Below are 24030 nucleotides of genomic sequence, written 5' to 3'. Positions count from 1 at the left end.
TCCTTATGTATGGTAAATCTAAACCTTTTTAATATTTGGAGGGCTGTGGATTAGAACCTGATACCATGGAAGAATTGTAGTTGCAAATGGTTTTGGGTCCTGCAAAACTCTAATAAACCCCCTATACACCAATTAAGTAAGTAAGTAAAATGTATTTATATTGCGCTTTTCACACATAAGAAATCACAAAGTGCTTTGCATAGTTAAACGTAATAAAATAAAGTTCATTTAAAATCAAAAGGAAATAAACCTCCCAACACAATGTTAGCAACTAGCATGTAAAATTAGGAGAGCATTAAGCAACTAAAGGGGCAAACCTTTGCCCTCAGGAGTTGGTGCAGACCAAAACAGAGCTAAAAAAGAGAATGACTATTGTTAAACCAAATGTACACAGTCTTGCTAAACCAAAAAGGCAGCATTTTTAAATTACAACATATTGATAATCATTTTTTTCTTTTTCAACACACATAATAATGGCTTAAATGAAATTAGTTAGTGGATGCAAGTTTTCATATCCAAATATGAGATGATTTTTAACAATCAGAAAAATAAATATTACTGCATGAGGCTGCACAAAAGCCATTAGGGGATGGATCAAATTTGACAGCAGTGACCACAGAGTAGCAGTAATACTGTTAAGCAGTACAGAGAGAAACCATCAAACATTAAAAGATATACATTTAGATAACTGTAGACTGGTTTGACTGGTTTCAAAGTGGAGATAATGCTGTTGTAGAGCTTGCCTCAACACAATTTGTTTAATCTAAACAAAACCTCTGCAGTGTGGAGGTCAGGGTGTCTCCACATCGTACACCTTTTTAAATGTAGTTACAAACTACAGGGAATCATTACAGTCGGCGACTACGGGATGTTCGGATGTAGTGTTTTGTTGTTGTAGCTACACCCATGAAAGATATCAATCTGCAATCTTAAGTACAAACACTAAATATGAATATTTACTATTTATTACTGAGCTGAATGACTAAAACAACGGCAGTCATAAGATGGACAAGCCCTACAGAAGTACAACAAAGTCAACATTCTCTTAACTATCCTTTGTGAGCACTTTTCAAAGCTTCGCGCCTATTAAAGCTTATATTGCTCAATACTTTTGAGATTTTCTTGTTCCATTGGCAGGAAATATTTACACTCATCCGAACAAACAAAAGAAAAACTATGTTCCAAATGGTCATAAAGCATCAGATTTACAGAGTGACACCAGCGTCATGGCCCTCAATGTACAAATGTTATCTGTACGACTGCATTTAAATGGACTGCACAATATTTGTAAGCAGAAACGGATATGGCCTCACAGAATAGATGGAAGCCTGTGTTTGAGTTCATAGTGTGTGTACACGCAAATGTAGCCTGTGAATGTGCTAATCTGACTGACAGAAGTGAATTTTTTGTGTATAGAGCGTAAATGTACAAATGTTTCACAGCCTTCAAAGATGTGTAGTTGTTAGGAGACTATAAGCAAGAGAAAAATGGCAGGAATGTCTAGAATGTGCTTGGTAAACAACAGTCACAAAATGCAGTGGACTTTGTAAAGAGCATATATGCTCTTTGGGTGTGTCGTAAATAATTAAAGTGCTTTGTGGAGCCCAAAAACAAGGTTGTGTTTTTTATGGACACACTGCGTTGCGTGAGATGTAAAGTATATTTTACTCTGGCTGGGAAAGGGAATGTAATGCGTTTAGTGCGATGGTAAAGTCAGTAAGCAGAAAAACACATGCTGCAGCATAAGTAAGCAATGCATAATGCTACATTGAGATGAGCAAACAATGGGCACGTGCTGATTTGCAGTCAACAATGCAATACTGCACCTTAATGTGTCTGGGCCAAACAATGCAAAAGCCGATTATGCAAATTGGGGTTATCGAGGCCATTGCAATGTAACAATGGCACCAAGTGGTGTGAGCCGGGTTGTGTATGTGTGTGTGTGTGTGTGTGTGTGTGTGTGTGTGTGTGTGTGTATGTGTGTGTGTGTTTATATGTGTGTGTGTGTGTGTGTGTGTGTGTGTGTTTATATGCTTGGGTTTCTTGTTTTTCCCACAGATGCCCTTCCCAAAACCCCCTATCCTATGGTCTCTGTTCTGAGGCCTCATTATAGGGGCTCCTGTCAATCAGAAGGTCAAGGGTCATGGCAGAGGATCAGCTTGATCAATACCCCCCAGCTAGATCAATCCATTTGTCATGTCATTTCCACCAATAAGATACCAGCTTTTATCAAAACAAAGGAGTGAGAGGACAAAGAACGTCAGAAAGAATTAGGCGGAGTAAGAAAAGGGAGAATGTAAACAAGCCTGCCTCACTGAACAGATCCCAGAAGCTTCTTTTTTTCCCTCACTTTACAATGACATTGTCAAGGACTAGGACATTGATGAGCAGGTTGCATCATCATGATGCACCTGTAATGCCCTTGGGCCCCTCTGTGTTTGCACCAGATTTAAGACACCTTGTGAGAGACTTAAATCTGTGGCTGCATAGAGATCAGTTCCTTATGGCAATAACACATACATCTTGTTCTTCTTTAGTGTTGGCAGTAATTTAAAATAAGGTTAATACTTGTATGAGCGCACATTCATCTCAGGTCCTTCCTGTGGGGAAAAAAAACTATTTATAAAACTTAAACAATTAAGCTTTGGGATCACAAAAGCATACTTCCATTTCATTATAAATTTCCTTATTTCATATATCCAAATAAGACACAGGCAGCCTCTCCTCATTTCCTTTTATCAGCTGCAGAGTTAAGAAAATTTAAACTATCCATTAGCTTTGATTATCAAACAGGCTTAATAAATGGGTCATTTTTCAGCATCCTCTCAAATTAAAATTGCCTAGTGTGTATTTTCAATTGAGTGTATGCTTCTCTGCCAAGGAGTTATTCTCCCTAAGGAATAATTCCAGCCACCAAGTAGTTACAAATCATGGAAATGAGATGATGGAATATAGAATAGAAAGGCACTCAATGCTAAATCATTAAAAATGTACTTTCTTTACCTCAGCTCCGGAGCAACGCCTCAAATAACATTGGTTGGCGAAGAGCCAAGCATAAAGAGCGAGCTGGCATGGAATGTTTTGTTGTAAAAGATAACTCTTTTAAAACTAAAAGGGCAATATCCGAACAACACAGTCACGACATGTAGCAATAGAATAGATTTAAAAGGTTTGTAATACAATTTAAATGCTCTAAAATCAAGCAGAACTGTAGCCTATACTTAACTGATGACACTTGGACTGCTAGAGGGAGGAAGTCACTCACAAAACTGCTTTCTCCTCACAACCGTGTAACCTATTAGATCAAATAACTTAAATAGTTCAGTTATAGATCCCAAAACAATAACAGTAAATTCAACAACCCTATCCATCCTTACCCAGCACCACAAAACATAAAAAACTAGATGGGCACTCAGAGACACCTAGCAGACAACGCAGACCTATGCAAAGGCATACTCTATTTCATAATGTTCATGCAGTGGTAAGTTTCCAGTCGGGAACTCATTTTTACGATTATTTCGACACCACATTATTGCAGCACAGACGCCTTATCTCACAATGTTAATGACAGTAAAAAATAATTTGTGTATCCGCCCTGTGATTTGGATTTGCTCCAACATTTAATGGGTTCTGTCTTGGCCCATGCTATACCCTTCCACCAAGTTTCATGAAAATTGGGCAAGCAGCTTTTCTTTTATCCTGCTAACAGACGGACAAACCAACAAAAAACTAAAGGAACCAAAAGCTCAACCTCCTTGGCAAAAGCGAAAAGAAAAAAGGAGAAATTGAGTTCACTTTTAAACAGAATGCTGGGTTACACTTTACTTGAAGGTATTAACAACAGTGACATGTCATAAATGTTCATGACATAACACTTCTTTCAGTAAGTGTCATTCGGTTTTGTCATGACAAGATATGATTATGGTTAGGGTTAATGTGTCATGACTATGTCATGGCAGTGTCTCTAATGTAGATACCGTCAAGTAAAAAGGTTTCCAAATATGTTTAGATGCTACTTCTTCCAGTATACAGTCCATGGACCAAAAGAGAGAAGTAATTTATGAAAGAAAAGTACACATATTGTACAAATAATGCAGAACCAAAGGTTGTGATAGCAAATAAAAAATGCAAACGCTCTTATTAGGCCTACTCTATAACGATTACATGCAATGGGAGACCGATTGCTAAAAAAGGGAGGAGAGAGAGGAAATAGAGGAACAAACAGGTCATGAACTGGAATTAAATCCACTATTTTACAAGTGCATGGTATAAGCTTTGTGAGCTGTCAACAATAACCAAGGGACTGTCTAGCAACTCATTTGCAGGAAAAGAAGTTTGAATTGTGCAGCAGAAGGTGAATTAAGGGAGCAGCTTAAAACTGTGCAGATGCTACAGAGGAGGGACAAACTTATTTTAAAAAATAAAAACGGCAACAGAAGGGACAGATAGTATAATAAGCCAAGACAGAGGAGTTGGTTACAGTACTTTCAACTTGTAACAATAATTTCCCAGGAAAATAAGACAATTCTGTTAGTACGTGTAACGTTACCTGTGGAGCCTTAGGTTCTCTTGGTGCAAATTAATTGAAGAATAGAGAAATTAAGTTGATGAAAAAATATACTTAACGAAAGGCCGAGTCATGTTGGGAACACAGCCAATGACCTAACCCTGGCAAGAATAATGCTTGTGAAGACCAGCATCAGCAATCCTGAATATGGCAGTTTAACATAATAAGGGCAATGACGTCTTTACACAAAACAAATCTTTGGCACTAAGCCCTAAATATATGGGCTCCATTGTTAGGGGCTACAATTCTGATTAGACTTTAGATTTAGATTTGTCCTCTTGTCATTGTCTTCAACTGTCTGAAATTGCATGGTGAGGCCGGATGTGTTCGCCGGATCATGACGCCAATTTATAAATAATAACAGTGAGATCAGGGGGACATCACCGAAGGGCTATTTATAGCCATGAAGCAAATTTAACCTTGACCTTTTTTTTTTTTTTTTTTAAAGCCTTCCTCAAGCCAAGAGTCAAACATCATATTTTCACACTTCGACGTCATCTCATAACTCTGACTTGGATATGAAATATTCAAATGCTGCTCTGCCTACTCTAATAGGCAGTGGAAATTCACTTCCACAAGCTTTATAGACTGTATGTTCTTTTTTTCAGGGAGAAAGTTGCCTGCACCAGTGAGCTGGTACATGTGAGGAGTGCAAAAACACCTGGACACTCATGTGTGTTTGCATCCTATTGTGTCATATGTGGCTTTGGGCAGAACCCATAGAGGTGAGTGAGAAGCCACAAACTTAATTCTTTTGGGCCTATGTGGGGTAAGGCCTGAATCAGAGTGAGTCTGTATGATATGCGTGCATGTGTATACATGTGTGTGTCCGCGCAGGTGTGCAGAGAGAGCATAGCAGGCAGACAAACAGACAGGCACACCGGGTGCCTGTGAGGTCAGGGGCTAGGTGGAGTGTTAGCAGGAACGACACCTGACAGCAACTGGGTGGATGCGCCCTGGCAGTTCTGTACATTCATGTCACTACTGATAAAAGTCAGCACTTGCAGAGCTGGAGAAACTACAGTTGCGGTGCCACCGGGTCCTCCATACAGGACGAGGAGAAGAGGATGAGGACACTTCCTTCCGCCTGTCCCTCCAATGCTCACTAAGCGGACAAGTTGGGACAGCTGTGATGTCCATAAGCTGGGAAAGGGGTGAAGGTGCCAACCTTGTCAATGCTAGAGGTGCAAGCTACATGGCGCTGCCTGATTTGGGCTTGGAAAACGAAACCTGGATGCCTCCCTTTTGTTTGTGTAACAGCCAGTGGAAAAGGGAAGTGTACAGAACTTGTTTTGTTACAGTAGATGTAGCTGAACAGCTGTGGGCTGAGATTTTTTTTTTAATGAGTCAGTGTGAAGGAGTTTAACCTTAACACCGAAAGTAAATAGGTGCATTAGAGTGCTGCATAGTAGCTCATTGATTGATGGCTGTAAACTTGACTCTTTCAGGGGATCTCTCAAGGTTCTCTAGATTCCTCTCACTGTACAAAATTATGAAAATCCTACAGAATTAAAGCAAAAAAAAGTTCTAAATTCTTGGATGGTCGTCTGGCTGTCTTGGCAGGTCTCAAAACATATTGGCCTTCCATGTTCGGAAGGAACATAATAACCTGGGGAACCTGGAGCTCAACAATACATCAGTGTTGCCATTTATCAAATTTACACTTGAGAAATAAAATGGAATTGAAAATGACCTACTATTTAACTTTTGCTCTCAAATCTTTATTTCTGAAGCCTTAGTTGGTACTGAATGGGATTATATCATACCAGTGATGCTTTCATTGTCCATTCTGCAGCTGATAAAAAGCTAGATACTGCCACCTAGTGTTCACATACTGGTACAGAGGGAACCCCCTTTACATTCAGCTGCTACTGCATCTATTAAAATCCCAATGCAGTCAAAGCCTGACAATGGCATCCAGCTAAAAAAAAAGAAAAAGAAGCTCGCAATTCCTGTGAATATGACTTGTGATGGGTTAGACTGCAAAATAGCCCCACACACTCCTCTTCACTTTCCTTGAGAAATACCAGATCTGAAACTTGTCCTTAACCCAGAACGAAACGGAAGCAATTGTCCATTGGGCGGTTTGTTTTCCCCTTATTTTGCTTTTCTAAAATACTGAAAATGAGGGCAAACACTTGGTGCAGTAAGCAAAAACAAACTTAGCATCTTACTGTAGTAATAGCTAGTGGAAAAACTTCACCTTCAGCAGGGTGGTGTGCAGGAAGGGAGGTGGTCTTAGAGTGTGTGTGTGTGGTGGGGCAGTGGAGAACAAGTGGGGGGAGGCAAACTTGGACGCATGTGCTGCAAATTAAGCTTTGGTAGGCAGCCCTTATGTTGGGAGCTGCGGAGGAGACGAGAGTGTGGGTGTTTCTGCATGCCAGCAGACTGCTACACCTTGGGGGCTGACTGACCCGGGTGTAAAAGGAGGCAGAAAGACAGCAGGCTAACAAACGCTTGCTCGTTCCCTCTTCCTGCCTCACTCCCTCTCTTTTGCCCTTTCTGTGGCTCCCGGGGAACCCTTGCACGCACCTCTAAGCAGCCTCTGTATATTCACTCCCCATGTGTGAGTCTTCAATTGCTCTGTCTTTTAGAAGGCCTCTTTCCCCTTTACATGCGTTTGAGGTCCTCAGTCTTTTGCACTCAGCCACTGTAGAAATCTCTGCTTCATTTCTCTCTGGGTGAGAGTCCTTTCATACTTTATTACAGGAAGATCATCAACTATCATCTCAAGTCCTTGATTCATAAATACATAGGTAGGTTGTCTAAACATTTTACTTCACCCCTTGACTGCAGAAACCTTTTTCATCTGAAATGTTGGCAAAGTGAGTTAAGAGCTACGTACTGCCACAGGAGTAAAATTGGACTTCATGTCATTACAATACTTGACCATCCATTGCCTCTCAACACACACATACAGCTAGCATTACTCAAATTGCATGTACACCAGTGTTATTGACACATTTGGAGTTTATTCACACATCACATACTACAGTGGGTAATGTATTTAAGAAACATTGAACAGCGCTGCCACATATGACACAAGAAAAACAAAAGAAGACACTGAACCCTTTCTTCGCCATTATATAAAAATAGTGTTGCTACAAAAGTATAAATTAGGCTTACTAATAGGACAACTCAGATCTAAAGCTACACAGGAATCTGCTGCCAGAGTGCAATAAAAAAAAAGACTAAATGAATAGAATCAAACCTATTTATTTTTGCATTTTAGCAGAGTATAAAAGGAAGAAATGCCTTTAAAACAGGATGAAAGCAACACTAGTTTCTTAACCTGAATTGATAATATATACTGTAATCCATAGTTAAAACAGAAAAGATCTCCATGTTTGCATTCTTACACCATATTTTACATTATCTGAATAAGTTAAAATCCTGAAACAAAATAAAACTTAGTTGATCTAAATTTTCTAATAACAGTATCGAAGTTGAGTTTTCTATATCAAAATCCTTTTAAATGCTACTGTAGAAAATAGAGGTATGTTATTGGTGTTTCCTACTGTATCACTGAAATGAAAGGCTCCCCCTTGTGGCATAAATACAGCAGTTCTCTTAAACATACATAAACATCCTGTGAAAATGAATGCTCTCAAGCAATCAATACCAACCCATAAATAGCATCGCCACTCCCACCTCCAAAGGTTGCTTATCTGACTCCTGATGAGTGTCTTAAGGTAATGTCTACTCATAAGTCAGTGTTCCTCATCAGATGGAAGTGAATCATGTTGGCTCTAACTTTATATATCAGTACTCTTATTAAAAGCATGCATATCTTAGATATAATTCCCATTTAATCAACAAAATGAATGCTATTTCTAAGTGAAATTAAGTTGACATCTTTATGTCAACAATGGCATTTTGTCCCAGAGCATATCCTATTTGAAATACTTAAACACTAAAAACTGTAAGAAAAATCCCTTCATCAGTTCATTCGAGGAGCACTGCTAAAACCGCAAACCAATGTACAGTATTTTTACTATATCTTAGACCAAAGCTACATTTTTGATTTCCAATCTACAAATTACAATATTACCTTCTGAGTACTGAGGTAAAACATTTGTTTGGTAATTTAAAAAAATTAAATTTAAAATATAATTTACAGCAATCTTCTTTTTTTAACCAAAATATAAATGTATGCAGTATATTATCACGATGAAATTATGTATTTCTTGGTTATACTGAATCAAATCATACTCCAAGCCTTACAGAAGAGAAAATAGAAAAAATTTTAAAATGCAAATGACATAGTTCCTTTCAAGAATCTTAATGCATGAAAACAATCAGTTAAGAAACCAGTATAGAGTGACCTAACACCTCCTGAAAATATCCTCTTTGCTGATCTCTTGTGGTTTAAGATCTCACCTGGCTGCAGTGATTTTTTTTTGGCTGCAGTGATGTATGTGTACTCCCAAGACCCCACGGCATCACTGTTGGGTGGGGTCACAGGAGCAACAGAACACGTTTCTGACCACATCCATCTACTACTAATAGTGAAACAGGCTACCTTCAACCAGAGAGGGCAGCAAAACAGTGCTTTTCAGCCTGGTGTTAAGTTGCTCTTAAAGGTCCTATGACGTGGTGCTTTTTGGATGCTTTTATATAGGCCTTAGTGGTCCCCAAACACCATATCTAAAGTCTCGTTCCCAAAATTCAGACTTGGTGCAGAAGTACAGCCACTAGAGCCAGTCTCACAATGAGCTTTCCTCAGAATGTGCCATTTCTGAGACTTTTTCTTGGGGTGTGGCTTTGACCAACTGCCACTTTGCTGGTTTGAAAGCCATGAAGTTTTTCTCTCATGGATGGGACAAATTCTCTGGGTGGTCAAAGCTGAGAAAGGGGAGGTAACCTTGCTCCTTATGACCTCATAAGAAGCAAGATTCCAGATCGGCTCATCTGAGCTTCCACTTTCAAAGGCAGAGCAGGATACCCAGGGCCTGGTACTCATAACTCTTATTAATGTTACAAAAACTTAAAGTGAAATTGTCAGTCCATGGAAACTTTAAAGAAGAGAAAAGCTTTTATGAAAAACTAAATCAAAGTTGTAAATGAGGTAAGGAGGGCAACAGACTATCAAAACAAATAGAGTTTGCAAGAGCCATTCACCTTTGACATAAATAAATCAAGCATTTCAACCTTTAATGCATTTATAATAAAAGTTGACAAATGTTCTTATATAAACTTAAAACTTACACAACTGCATTCAGGCGGACTAAAACAATTAGCATTTTATGGAGACCTGTCTGTTCTTGGCTTTACACTTTCCAGACCATTCACTCAAATGCCCTATAATTCCCCATTTGCAGTGTAATGACTTCCTACTTCCTGTGTCCTTAAAAAACTAAAAAGGTACAGTCACATTTAACAAAATTGCCCCACACTCAGCCTCAAAAAGGGACATGTCACAATTCCAACCTGGTTTATAAATGTTGATCGGAGCGACCACTAAATGTAAACGTTCTATAACCGAGATGCAGTTTTTAGTCTGGTGTTGAACAAAAGAATGTGGTGCCACAGGGCTCCAAGTACAGGTCACCATCGGTGTTCCACGCACATCTGTGAGGTAAAAGTTGAACTCTGACCCATGGAGTTCATATTGAAACAGGACAAGGATGTTTGAATTAGTCAAATTCAATCAAAAATGAATTGGAGACTAAGTGAATATTTATTCAAGTGTAATGTGACTGTACCTTAAATTGTACTAATTAAAGCTGGGAAAAATAAATAAATAGATATGTTTCTTTTTACAGTTGACATTTTTAATTATGACCATTAATGTTTACTATTTAAATATGATTGAAAGAGTAGGATTTAGCCTTTGATTCATTTGGAGGAGCCAAATCAAAAAAATTTAGATAAATAAAATCCAAATGGGAGTCTCATACCACAATATTAATATTGATACATTTTGCTGCTCTGGTATGAACCTAATGAAGAACTGACCTACTGAGTATAGTTTAATACATTGGATACTTGTGCTTGGCTGCGTTATTGTTGAAATAATTCCTGACCTGTTTATACCCAAGAGGTGACATGAATTTAAAGCACTTGTAAAATACCACTTGTTTATGAGGGGGATTTCTCGAGGTTTGACCATTAGAGGACACTGTTTCAAAACATCAGCCAGAGGTCCCCGGGGTCCACAGGAGTGAAAAATCAAACTACAAGCTTTAGAAAGCATGGTGAAAAGAAGGCCATTTAACAGCAATAAAAAGGCATGGTGTTGGTTCTGACTCTAGGGTTTAAGGTGGTTGCATGAAAGAGACTTAAGGCCCAAAGACAGAAATGACAAACTAGTACCAAAGGCAACAAACAAATTTACAGTATAACTGATTCATCCAAGTCATTACAAGAGGCATTAGCTTGTGTAAATGTCTACTAGAATCCATAAAATAAATAAATAAATTTATTAGTAGGCATGTATGGACTTTAGAAATTGTAGTGGCAGAATTTGCATTATGCTGGAGAAAAAATTAAAAATGGATCAGGGTGGGGGTTTGTTTGTTGCAAATGGCACTAAATGCATTTGGGGTGGAATGATCATAAAAGTCAGTTTGGTACATACCTCAGTATTGAGGTCAAAGTTTGACGTGGTTTCAGTACAGTAAAGGGAAAACGTAGCGGCGCCTGCTTGGGTGCACTCATTCCTGAGAAAATCCCATTGATATCACCAACCGAAAATAATTGACCATTAATGAGTAACGGTAGGAGCGTCATGAGAACAGTCATATTTAGTAGATAATTGAAACTTTGCCCTATGATAAGCTTATTGCTTAAAAAATGAAAATATGTTTAAATTAGAATTATAAATGGGTAAATAATATACATTATATATACACACACATAAAATAATAATAATGATAATAATAATAATAATAATAACAACAACAAATGCACACAGTGGGCAACAACCACAGAATAAATTATGCAGGTATGCATTAAATCCTTCCCAACAAGCTTACCAAACTGATGGCTATTAATATTACTGTTGTTTATCTGAGGGCATTGCACAGGCAAAATGTTTACCCTTTAGGATGAAAAATGCATTCATGACCCACAACTGCATTTTTAGGCCACTGAAGCAACATTCAAATTAGCTGCAATGATTTAGCTCCTGACCTGACGCTGAAACGCAATAGTAAATAAACCTAGTACACTTAATCAGTGTAGATGCAATGGCAGTGAAGATTCACCTTTTCATTTTTTTGTTCTATAACAATGAAAATGATCATTCTCCAAATACCGTAGCTATACGTAACATTACTTACTATTGTGTTTTTTCAGAGGTCTGTGAAAGTCGTTTCAAGCAGTGAAGGCTGACTTTACCTGAAAATGTTGCCATTCAGTGAGAATAACAGCATTGCAGCCTTTTAGCAGTATAGTCATTAGGCTGGAGTAATTCAAGTCACTGGCCATGATAAGACTGATCCTGCTTACATGTGCATCCCAAACCGAGGGTTGCGTACCAAACATGACAATCTTTTGAGTTACCGTTCCACCCCTACATTTTGTCTACAGCACTTTACAATCAATTCTTTCTCATATGGAAAAAGGACTGTTTGTAAAGTACTGTTTGTTTGAAAGGACCATATAAATGTATTAAGTCGTGTTGTTTTATGGTGTTGCAAAATATACAATGTGAGTTTCCTGTAAATATCTTTCATGAGGAGTATTTAACACATTTAAGTTTACAGTTCTAAACCTATAGTATATAAATAATAGTCTTGAGTCATTTGTTGGGGGTGAAGGTTTGGTTGACTTTCTCTCCTAGCCCATGTTGGAGCGAAGAAAAATTAGTTTGTTCATCTCCTCAGTGGTTACCTGCTGCCTCCTTTTCATAGCCAGGCTCTGCTCGCACACAGTCGCACACTCATTGCGTATGCCCACAGCCGGCACAGCAAGGAGCCACATTGCCAAGCGAGCAAGCCTTGGAAACTTCTCATTCACTGCTGAGCTCCAGTACTGGAAGAGGTCAGGTGTGCCTTGGAGAAGAGGCTCAGCCAGGTATTGAAAAATCTCCTGTCTAACTTGGCTCTGACTCTCATCATTACCAGAGACTGTGCAAGATGAGGAGGTACCCCTTAAGGGGCCACCGTTGTTTCCCCCTCCCTCTACGCGGCTTATTTTAGGGGTTGGTGGGCCATCATTGTCACGCTCTTCACCACCTGAACCTCCACCACCAGTCATACCTCCATCCCTGGATTCAGCAGCCATTTCGCATGCACGGGAGATTATATCTTCATGCTGGTAGGCTGGCACTGAACGCAGCTTGAGCTGTGGGTCCAAGACCATGGCTACCTGGTGGGCTCGTTCAACCTAGAGACAGAAAACATTTCAACGAATGTCAGTCCTTCCTTAAACCAATACCTCATATGCATTCATCATGTATCAAGGCTCTCTTTACTAGGGTTGGGTATGGAACCTCAATAAGTTTTTGGAACTGATCATACAGACTGTCAGTTGGCATTAAATGTCTGGTCAGATCGGTAAACTCTCATTTTCAAATAGTTCTTAGTTTAAATCTGAACTTTAAACTCTAAAAAGTTTGACTATTGTATTCAAGCAAACTTCAATCAAAACGACCAGAATTTGTATATTTCAAGAACCTTATTCCTTCCAAACATTTCAGAAGAATCCTATCACTTTTAGAGCAAAACGTTAATTTGTGAAACTTCATCTAAAAAAAACCTGTTCAATACCTTGAAATTTTCCTTAAGTGCTTCTAGGAAGTAGTGGCAGAGTTTGCTAGCTGTGCCAGTTCCAGCCTCTCCAGCTTTGGAAGTGAAAAACTTCTCCAAGCGTAGGTAGACGGGCAGCACCTGCTGTAAGGTTGGTCTCCTCTGGCTGCTCAGCTCCAGAGCTGCCAGACGCAGAGGTGCCAGCAGACAAGCCAGTGTACCTAGCAGATGCTTGTTGAGACCTTGGAGGAGAGGAGCTGTGGTCTTACTGCGTCCATAAGCCTCACAAATCTGTTCAAAGTGGGCATGGACCTGCAGAAGAGCTTCAGCCATGCGATCCCAGCAAGGAGGGTTAGGGCATTGGGCAGGGCTGCCCTGTGTACCTTCCTCAGTTGTGCTTGTGGATGTGTTGGTGCACTGTTCCTCACGAAGGGACAGCGTGGTGGAGGAAGCAATATCTCGGCACGTTGAGAGAAGCTCAGACAACTCATGAAGGCCTCGAGCCTGGAGGCTACGCTTCCCAAGAACAGCCTGGACAACTGCACCAAGGGAACACCCAGCACATCGCAAGCATATCCTGCTCCGGCCACCACCACCAAGTGGGGATCCTGCAAATCCTGCTGCCCACACTTTGGGCTCTGAGACATACACTGTGCGAATGTCTGACATCACAAACTCAGACAGCACATTCTGCACCCAGTGGTGAACCTGCTCGGGCCCTTCCCTCAGTTCAGCCTCCCTCACCCCAAGCACATAGCGCTTCAGTCTCGACCCCTCCACCTGGTAGGCTGTTAGAACATAGCAAGCATCTGGGCCTGATGTCTGGGAGTGGCAGGTGACAGCGATACCAAGGGAAGCATTGGAGCCCAGAGCACATGTGACTTTGACTTTGACTTGGTTGTACATGCGGGGCAGCTGGCGCAGTGCCAAGGCACTCATGTTGCCAAAAGCATCACAGGTGGAGTAGGCACCATGACGAGCACCCGTATCCACTAGGGTCTGTGCCAACTTCAGGAAGTCCTTGCTGTTGAGCACATTGAGCATGCTCAAATCTGAACACATTACCCGTAAGAGGCGTTCAGCCACCTGCTGTCGTTCCTTCTCAGGTAGTCCGTTATTCTCTGCCAGCATGGAGAACAGATACAGGAAGGCAGAGTAAACATGAGAAAGATAAGTGTTACCGTTCTTTTATTTCGATACATTGGGAAAAAAATATGGTATCTTAGATGGGAAGAGATAATACAGAATCATAGAGAATAATAAAGACATAACCTGGCTTTGTTTTACAGACCAGATTCACTTTAAACTGAGAGAAGATTTAGCAGCTATACTTGGCATTACTTGGGCATGGAACAAAGCTCCTCAGCAAAAATCAAAGCAGGGATGTTGCAATTATATAGTATGCTTCTTAACCACCAGAGGCTACATAATAATTCCATGTCAAACAACACAGTTTCATAGCCTGATGTATATATTGTAACTGACAATGTGAAATGAATGAATTTGATTGCAATACTTACGGCTGACTGTGTGGTTTCTCTGGGAGATACTTTGAGGCGGGATTTGTAGTTTAACTGAGGAATGGGCCGGCGCCTGAGAGCCTCTCCACAGCTGCTCTTGAGGACCGGAGGCTGAGGAGGTTTTGGGAGAATCCCCTTTGGTGTGGTTCTCATTGTCCGCTGAGGAGATACAGACATGGGACATCAGGCAGGGGCAACAATATGCAATATAGTTTTAATGGAGAAAGTGTTTCAGTGGATAATAATGAATAGAATAAAATAATGACACATTGACACATGATAATTAAAACAAAACATGTCAGCAAAAAAAAAACACAAAAATAAATTACTTTATTCTCTCTGAGTCTGCCATTTACAAATTGTGCCTTCAAGATCAGCTGACCAGGTTTACAAAAATGATTTCAACAGGTTTGTTGCCTCAGTCAATTCTCACATAAGATCAACCACAAATCCAGCAGGGTATGTCTTTAAAAGAAGTCAGTATCTAATCAAGAAATCATAAAGCAACGACCTTAAAGCAACACCAAACAGCAAAAAATAATAATAAATGTGAAAGCTGGATTAAAGAATTTTAAGACTGTCCAGGCGATAACTGCATCATTCTAACTGCATACAAGGACAGGAAACATAAATAAGAGGGGAAACAAACTGCACTTTAGTCGTTTGTCAAGAAAAAATACCGTAACATTTGGTGGTTACAGCTTCTCAAATAAGGGCATATGCTTTCTATGCTGTTTTTTTATGCCATTTAAACATTTAAATTTTTTTATTTTTAGTTGTTTTGTTTTTTTTACATGCCTTTTGGCTGTGGTTGCTTGAGATTGGAATTGGTCTTTATTTCTGACATTGGATGTGCTGAATAAATAATTAAAGATAATGCACTACTGTTTATGGTTACATGTACAGTATAATGCACCAAAGCATTTGCAACAGAATACAGACAAACTTATCCAGCAACCTCAGAACCAGATCTGCAACAACCCATATTATAACAATATATTCACTGAAACTTTGTGTTAAACGTTGTGTTTTTAAGAATTTAATGCCTATACCTTTGTAAGGATTATGTGTAATCATACATACTCTCACATGCATTGCAGCCACTGAGGATGCCCGTTGCCTGTTGAGCTTGACATGCATTTGTAGTCGTGGACTCACCAGCATGGGACTGCATATGCTCCAGCAGGTTGTTGTAGAACTGGAACTGGATGCCACAGGCACCACAAGTGTAGGGTTCTAAAAAATCACAAGGCCCAGAAGAGCATTGACTCTTTGTTGGAGAAGAAAATTAATACACATCTAGTAGTCTCTAATATCCCTGATATATACTTTGGAAGCCAGTTCCATCAAGAGGTTGCTGTTTTTGTGATTTCTGCAGCCCCAAAGTGACTACATTTGCAGCCGCATTTCTAAAAAGTGTGTTTCCGTTTTAGAGCAACTTTAAAAATTATTGCTGCAATGTTTAAAATTTGTATGTTTGGGCATCCTAGTGGGATTTAAGGCACTGGCACTGTTCATGTAATTACAATGTTCCTGGTATGAAAATGCTTCATAACATGTCATTCCCCCTGCCCATCTCTCTATCTCCCCTCATTTTCGGTCCTACCTAATAAAAGGCAACAAACACCATAACATAATAAACAAATTCATGTTTACATGTTAAAATAAAAACAGGTTTTCCAACAACCTTTGTCCAGTATGAGTCAAGCGATGCTTGGTTGCCAGTCTTTACAACACAGCGCTATCTGAACAAAAATGCAGATGTACAATATGGCTAAGGTTTACAAGCCTGTCCAGACACTCCCTCGTGATAATGAAGCTAAATGCGGAAAATCTATTATCACAATGGATTACAGAGAAACCATTAGCACCAAACAATGACAGATTAACAAAAAATGATGCATACTAGAAAAAAGGTGAAATAAGAAGGAAGCAGCAGGCAAATTTTCTGCTTTGGTCAGAAGGTGGGGTTGGACTTACTCTGGGTTGTAGAGAAGGTACTGGCCACCAGAGGGCTCGGAGTTCCTGTGGAAAAGAGAACAGGGAGGGAGTTAAAACTACAGACACAGTGGGCAATCACTCTTTTACCTTGTTTATTCAGTATGTGGCTTTAGTGTTTGATGTTATTGTTTTAAAAAGGCAATTGAGATTTGCAATCAAAGAGCATTTACTCTCTCATTTGTTACCAAACCAAACATTTTGATCAGTGATTGATTGTGATGTAAACTTATACGACCAATTTAAATACTGCATTTATTATAGCGACATATTGATGGATTCCAGCACCAGGGAAACAAAAAAAGACAGACAGGAAAGACAAAATGGCATAGACTCATGACAAAAATAAGAATTTTGTAACATTGGCAGAAAGTAGCATTGCTCTCAATAAGAAGCTGATTAAGAAAATGCGTTTTGGGCCTTTATCAACAGGTTCCTTTTAGAGTCAATGCCATGATGTGGGGCAGTGTTAGGTAATGTTAGTTAATCTTAGAGCCAAAGGTGATCCAAAATGGTATTCAACAAGGTCTCCACATTTATGGTCTAAGTGTGGTGTAGAATTATAATAATAGAGCTTGGAGTTTTATATAGTAACAATTGATGCAAGGTAGGTCAGACAAACCTCTTTACATCATCTACTCCCCCTCCATTTCAATTTTAAGCCACCATTATCACCTGCAGAAATACTGTTTCTATCTATACTGACACTCCCATACACATGCTTTGTAGCAGAACTGAAAATACATTTCACTGTTCGAGCAGAAGTGATACATTTCCACACAAATACACACACATCCACATAAAATAAGTGATTTAGAGCTCACCGCTTGAATTCTGCGAACTGTTTGTGTCAACCAGACTAGACTGAATTGCACCTTCCAGTTTCCGCCTGAATGGACTGTCTGTAAGTAAAAACACAGGAGAAACTCTGAGTGACATGTCCATGCTAAATAACACGAATAATATTCTTAATTTAAGCTTAAAACCCACATAACAGTTAAGACGGAGCGAACTTAGTTTAGTTTGTGAATATTTCTGGAAAAAAAAGCTTTAAAAATACATTTTGGTGAGAAATAAGGAATCTGTGTGGACTGTACTAATGTTAATGTTTATTAACATTTTAATGTGCTTAGGTGCTTGAGGCAATAAAAAAAAAAAAAAAAAAGAGTCCTAACAAGAAAAGAAAAAAATGTTCAACATATCATCACTTAAATTGTGCAATTAACCATTTACAAGGAGGTTAATAGTTTCCAGCAGGGTTGCCACAAAAACCTGGTAAATTTAAATCCTTTTTCCACTGGGTCGGTGTAACACACTTTAGCAATACTAAGACATGCTCTTACAAATTCCTACTTCGCCCTCAGAGCAGGACTGTGTTAATATTGTGACGGTCCTATGCCAATATCACAGTAAACCAAAGAGCTGCATTTCTGTGGTCGTGTGGGCAACATAAGAGCCAAACTGACATTTTAAAAACAAAACTGCTCTCAAGGTGCATGATACTCAACTTTAATGATCATATTTCGATTAATTGCCATATGAAGAAGGCACAATTAAGTGTGTGGGTGTCTGATGAAAAAAAAAAAAAGATTATGCTTACTTTTAATCTTACCAGTTTGGCTGTGGCCAAATTTACTCATATCCATGCTACCACATTCCTGTACCCGTGATGTCTTCAAATCAAAAGAGCCTACATCAACATAAATTCTCAGAGTCAATTGCAGTTGTTCCAACCGGTGACATCCAATCTGACAATACTTCATTGCTGTAACTAAACAGACTTACCCATTGGTGTATGAAGAGCAACGTGCTCCTGGTATGGGTTGAAATACTTGTACTGCTTCCCACAGAACTCACAAACATAGCTCCCAGTTTCTGCAGACGAGAAAACACAATTAAACTTTTGTTTTCATCAAAATAAGTAAGTGATTAAATCGATATCCTATCAATTAAGGTCCAATATGTTGGTTGAATTGTGTTCAATAAAATAAAAAAATGAAATAAGTGGCCGAATCATTTTGTAAATAGTGTCTTATTTCACTAGGGAGAAGCAAAAAAAACAAGATGTCCAACTAGACTGGAGAAGGCAAAAGAGATGTTTTACTGACTATAAATTTATAGTCAGTAAAACAGTATAATTTATTTAGCAATACCTTAGTAATAATAATAATAATAATAATAATAAACATAAAAACACAGGGGTCTCCCTGCAGTGTGTGTGGAGCTTTACACTACTCCCCCAATCAGTAGGAGTCATTAGTGCAGTGACAAGTGCAGGCTTCCCACCTGCGAACACTGCCAATTGTGTTTGAAGGGACACACACACTGGCATTTGTTGAACCTGCGGTCTCTGCAGAGGTGGGCGAGTACTTTTTTTGCCCTGCGAAGGAGGACTTTTGGACTCATGCTCTGAAACCTTTCCAGTGTGACGTTAGCTCAAATGCTTAGTGTCATTTTGTCCTTTATAAACAGTGTCTAGTCACCTAAACTGGACATGGACTTTTAGCTGTTAAATGTATGCCATGTTAGGAAAAATCAAATGAATGATGCAAATGTTCGATGTTCCCCTTTAAAATAAACAATGAAATATAACCTAAAACCAATAACATAAAATTATTTTGAAACAAGTTATAGTGACATATTATCCGACTCTAATGTATTTCATCTGGAAGGTATAAATCAAATGTACAAACTACAATTTACAGCCTAAGCTTCTGTATGTATATTTCATTTTGTTTAATTTGTCCTGCTATGGTAGATCTGTGAAACTAAAGGCCTTTACACACTGGGGACGTTTTTTCTGCAGGATTAATTTGCACGTCAATACTTTTCTCAAACTGTTGGTTTTGTCATGAGTACTTTCACACAGAACGCAAACATTATACGGCGATAAAGCAAAGTATTTGTTTTTCAGGACAAGGTAATAAGGCATCGACCAATCACATTGTGTTGCTTACTTATGAGGATCATAATACAACTGGAGGCTGTACGGACGGCAAACTGTACTACCGTCAACCTTGACAAAAGGCAGCGTTTACCAGAGACGCTTTCTGTTCTTACCCAACACAATAAAAGCCCTACACATATGCTACACTATATATAAAGTCTATGGCTACAATGCGCAACTTCTTACCAGGGGAATTAAATTCACTCAAGAGTATTTCGCTAAGAGGAAATACAACAAAACAGCTTACAGTAGCATAGTGTTAGCTTTTCCTGCTTTGGCCTTCTAACAATAGTCTGACAGCACATGGGAAGAGGAGGCTGAAGTCTCTGGAGCTAACCATTGTTAACCATGGATGTCCTTACACCTATTTTAGGGGGGATATAACTACCCTAAAATGTTCCTAAGCCCCCCCACAGACAATAAGACATTTTTTAGATTTAGATTATTTTAATAGTGCACTCAGTCAGAAACATTCTTGTCATTGATTTAACCATCTATTGCAACAAATAACTATATAGTTATATTTGACGATAAAAGCTCTGTTCAAATAATGCTCCCTGGATCAGCCAAGCAGCAAACTAAACTGAAACAGGGAGCACGCTGCCAGGACCCCTCTGTACACAAGAGTGGGCTCAATCCAAGACATTAAAACAATTTCAAACTTGTTATGACGACACTATAAACCAGAAAATTGGAGGCTGGGGTGGTGAAGGCAAGCAGTGTGAGGCAGCATTGGAGTAGCAGGAAATGGTGAGGAATAGGAAGACATTAAAATGGACCATCTGATGTGAAAAATGGCTGTGGTTGATGGGAATAATAATTAGATTAGTGAGTATAGGACATCCGTGTACTGCATGTTATAACGCAAGTAACGCAATGCTCAATTACATTAAATAAATCTTCCTTCACCATTCATCTGTGTGTTTCCGTTTGTAGTGTGTCGGTGTGGAGTGTGCATATGTTTTATTTCTATTTTTCGAACTGTCAGCTGGTCGAAATGACAAAGTTTTAGACGGCTCAACTAGAGGCCGCTAGAGAGTGACTGAAGAGAGTGAGTGGCTTTAATAAAAAGCCCTGAATCAGAGAAACAAAACGTTTTTGTTGATTCCTCACTAGAAATACAACTGTAGCCAGCATCTTAGTATCAAACGTTATCAACATTCATATTTAGACAACAAATTATCCCGCTAAAAATGCCTGAAAGTAGGAAGTTAGACATAAGTACAAAGAGTCGTTGCTATGGAAATGTAGATGTAGATGCAAAATTCAACTCATCTCGTTGTGAATCTTTGGTCTGGAACTGGGCTACTCACTAGCCCACCAACACACAGATGAAAGGTGAAGAAAGATTGATTCAACTAAGAGAATGAAACAAAGTGAAATTATAAGTTGTTAATGACTGTTACTTGCTTAACTTTAGCTAGGTTTCCTTTAGGTAAAGGAAAGGGGATAATTTAGGCAAAAAAATAAAAAAAGAGAATATGTCTATCGCTTTTTAGTTTTTAACATATTGGCTTCTTCACTGGTTGTTTATTTAAGTGTAGTTCTAATCTAATCTAATTTATCATCTGCTCACACTGCATCTTCTTTCACTTTCTCCCTTCAGTAGGTTCCCAGCAGGACCCAAAACTGTTCGCGACATGGTAGATAGTTTACGTTTTCCGGACATTTATTCGTCAAACCCCCAGGGCCTTAAGTTTAAATTAAAAAAATAATAATAATAAATAAAAAATAAAAAAGTGTCAAAATCAACAGTCTTACTTGGTCCAATTTTCTGGTAGGGTTCAACTGGCTCCTCCTCTTTAAGGCCATCCACAGGCAACACTACCTGTTCATATGGATCTGAGAGAGGTGGGAGATGGAGATGAGAAAAGGCAATTTGTTTGTCAGGTGAGTGGCAAGGGCATCGCACTACTCGTCTACTTACATATTTATACCTTCTCTACCTTCTTTTTTTAACTTTACATGGAATGATACTCTGGAGTTAAGTGCTATACTAGAACTATATTGAATTTTGTCAAATTACATTCAATTCTATAAGAGAGGGCCTTGTTTACCTCCACTGAAGTGAGAACTAGAAATTCACACTTCTTCACCTATTCTTCACCACCTATCCTTGACTATTATTAGAGTCAGCAATTGCTCATTTCTATTGTGTATTTTTATTTATTTTTTAGCAAAAGGCTGATCTACTCCTCTTTCTATTCATTTTTTGTTGCTGCTGCAGGAAGTAGAGACTCTGTGAGGGAACATTGGGAAATAGAAAGTTCACTTATAAATGCCTTTTCAGATCAAGTCTTGGAGTTTCAAAGAAAATAATTAATTGTCATGCAAATTGTCAAAAAAGTCCTGGTTACCATCAACTGCATGCAGGTCACGGTGCTCCTGAAAGCAGCTGTAGTATTTATATTTCTTGCCACAGATGTCACAGGAGTAACGGAAGCTATCTGCAGATTAACAGAAAGAAAGAGACCAACATTGTTTATAAAGGCACTGGATATTACTGACACTGTCAACCAGTATTCCATACTGTAAACGGAGTTAGAAATAACCTAAAAAAAATAAAAAATACAAAAAGTGTAAAACTTTGCACAGTTTACAGTACAGATAACTTATAGACTTTATTTCTTTAGCACTTTTATCAACAAGGTTAAGAGTGCTATTCTTAACAGGACAGGGGAGAAGGCCAAGTGAGCCCCAAAACACAGCAGTTATATATGTCCCCTAATTTGCAGGACAGTATATAATTGTGCCATAGAAAGAGGGGCAGATAACGGTTTATAGTCATTAGAATGATTGACAAATGAATAAACAAATGAGATTAAAATACACAGGACAAACTTTGATTGCATTGTGACAGACAAACAGCGGTAGGCTAAATTAGATTAGATAAAGAGAAATGGGCAGATGAATCCCCGGCGGAGAGAACCATACAAAAGGTTAATATTCATAGAAAAGGTTCTATATAGTACAAACTGCTAAAACATGATTCAAACTTGATTTTTTGAACTGGAATACTAAACTAAACTTTTGTTATGACCCAAATCATCAACATTTTTTAATGTGCATTCATATTGCCATTTCTTGCCAACTCTGTCAAGGGCTAAGCGAGTGAAAGGATATAAGGGATGCAGATAACTTGTTCTGTTCTTGCAATTTTTGTTGCCTTGAGAAGTACTGTCACTATGGTGTGCTAAGGCGCACCACAGTGAAATCTTGTCTAAAGCCAATCTATTGCATAAACGGCATGGCATAGAGCAGCTGGAAGACAAAACCACTTCTAACCTCCTATCTCCAGTTGGTTGAAGTTTAGTCTTCTCTCCACAATAATATGCCAAACTGATGTTGCCCCAGAAAAGGGCCCCTGACCTTACACACCCATGTGACAAATGTTTAATCATTTAGCAGCAGAGCCTCAACTTCTAAACTTCGAAAACATTGATTTTCTCAGGTGTTCAAATACTTATTTGCAGGGGTATCATACAAATAAATAGTAAAAAAAAAAATCCTACATTGTGAGGTGAGATTACGAGGTGAGATCTTGCATGGAGCCCCGGTCCGAGGGAGATTGTCATGTTTAGCTTCTTCCATTTTCTAATGATTGCTCCAACAGTGGACCTTTATTCACCAAACTGCTTGGCAATTTCCCCGTAGCCTTTTCCAGTCTTGTGGAGGTGTACAAATTTGTCTATACTGTCTTTGGACAACTCTTGTTAGTAGTTGGATTCTTTCTGATTGTATGGGGTGGACAGGTGTCTTTATGCTGCTAACAACCTCAAACAGGTGCATCTAATTTAGAATATAGAATGGAGTGGATTTGGACATTTAGAAGGCTGACTAACAGGTCAAAATTCTAAAAAATTCTAGCTGAAAGACATGTGGCACAGAAAAGCCATCTCAGTTGAGTTAAAAGAACCAGTTTCTTCCAAAAGAAGAAGGGTTTATGCAATTTGCGCTTAATTGGCATCAAAGACATACAGCTACAAAAGTGATTATTGGGGTACCTAACTGTAATTGGATTTATAACCCCTGAAGGCTCCAATACCATGCATATACATTTCCCCCGCTAGTTAACGTGATTAAAACTATTTTCTACAAATTGGTAGGTTCCTGGCATTTGTCAGTGTAATTAAAGCTCAAATAACATCATTGCTCCAAGCATAGGTGAAGACATTTATAAATAAAAAATAAAGCTACAACAACTTTAGTGTCCTCTGATTTGGATGCATTATTAAATATATATTTAATTTCTTCTTGCCCACAGCTTTTTGGGCTATGAAACATTTCTAAAAAAAAAACTGGTAA

At 38.8% G+C, this 24030-nt stretch overlaps 1 protein-coding gene across 11 annotated transcripts in view; it reads right to left on the bottom strand.

Annotated features, from left to right (window-relative positions):
* Positions 1 to 1138: 1138 nt before the first annotated feature.
* znf618 (zinc finger protein 618) overlaps positions 1139 to 24030 on the bottom strand; it is a 39084-nt gene continuing 16192 nt past the window's right edge. For 5 of the 11 annotated variants that reach the window (XM_034895640.1, XM_034895638.1, XM_034895642.1 and 2 more), the window contains 10 exons: positions 22083 to 22172; positions 21487 to 21567; positions 18564 to 18653; positions 18379 to 18468; positions 17603 to 17680; positions 16761 to 16805; positions 15939 to 16016; positions 14781 to 14939; positions 13282 to 14381; positions 9705 to 12898 (listed from right to left, as the gene is read on the bottom strand). In XM_034895640.1, coding sequence (XP_034751531.1) covers positions 12350 to 12898; positions 13282 to 14381; positions 14781 to 14939; positions 15939 to 16016; positions 16761 to 16805; positions 17603 to 17680; positions 18379 to 18468; positions 18564 to 18653; positions 21487 to 21567; positions 22083 to 22172 — 2360 coding nt within the window. In that variant the 3' untranslated portion in view covers positions 9705 to 12349. Of the gene's footprint in view, positions 1150 to 9704; positions 12899 to 13281; positions 14382 to 14780; positions 14940 to 15938; positions 16017 to 16760; positions 16806 to 17602; positions 17681 to 18378; positions 18469 to 18563; positions 18654 to 21486; positions 21568 to 22082; positions 22173 to 24030 lie in introns of those variants that run through there. The other 6 variants (XR_004659817.1, XM_034895641.1, XM_034895644.1 and 3 more) reach the window with 6 other exon arrangements.

The sequence above is a fragment of the Etheostoma cragini genome, chromosome 16 (genome assembly GCF_013103735.1).
Source record: "Etheostoma cragini isolate CJK2018 chromosome 16, CSU_Ecrag_1.0, whole genome shotgun sequence".
In the NCBI taxonomy this organism is placed as follows: Eukaryota; Metazoa; Chordata; class Actinopteri; order Perciformes; family Percidae; genus Etheostoma; species Etheostoma cragini.
Note: the sequence above shows the minus strand (reverse complement) of the source record. Positions and strands in the feature narration are given on the sequence as shown.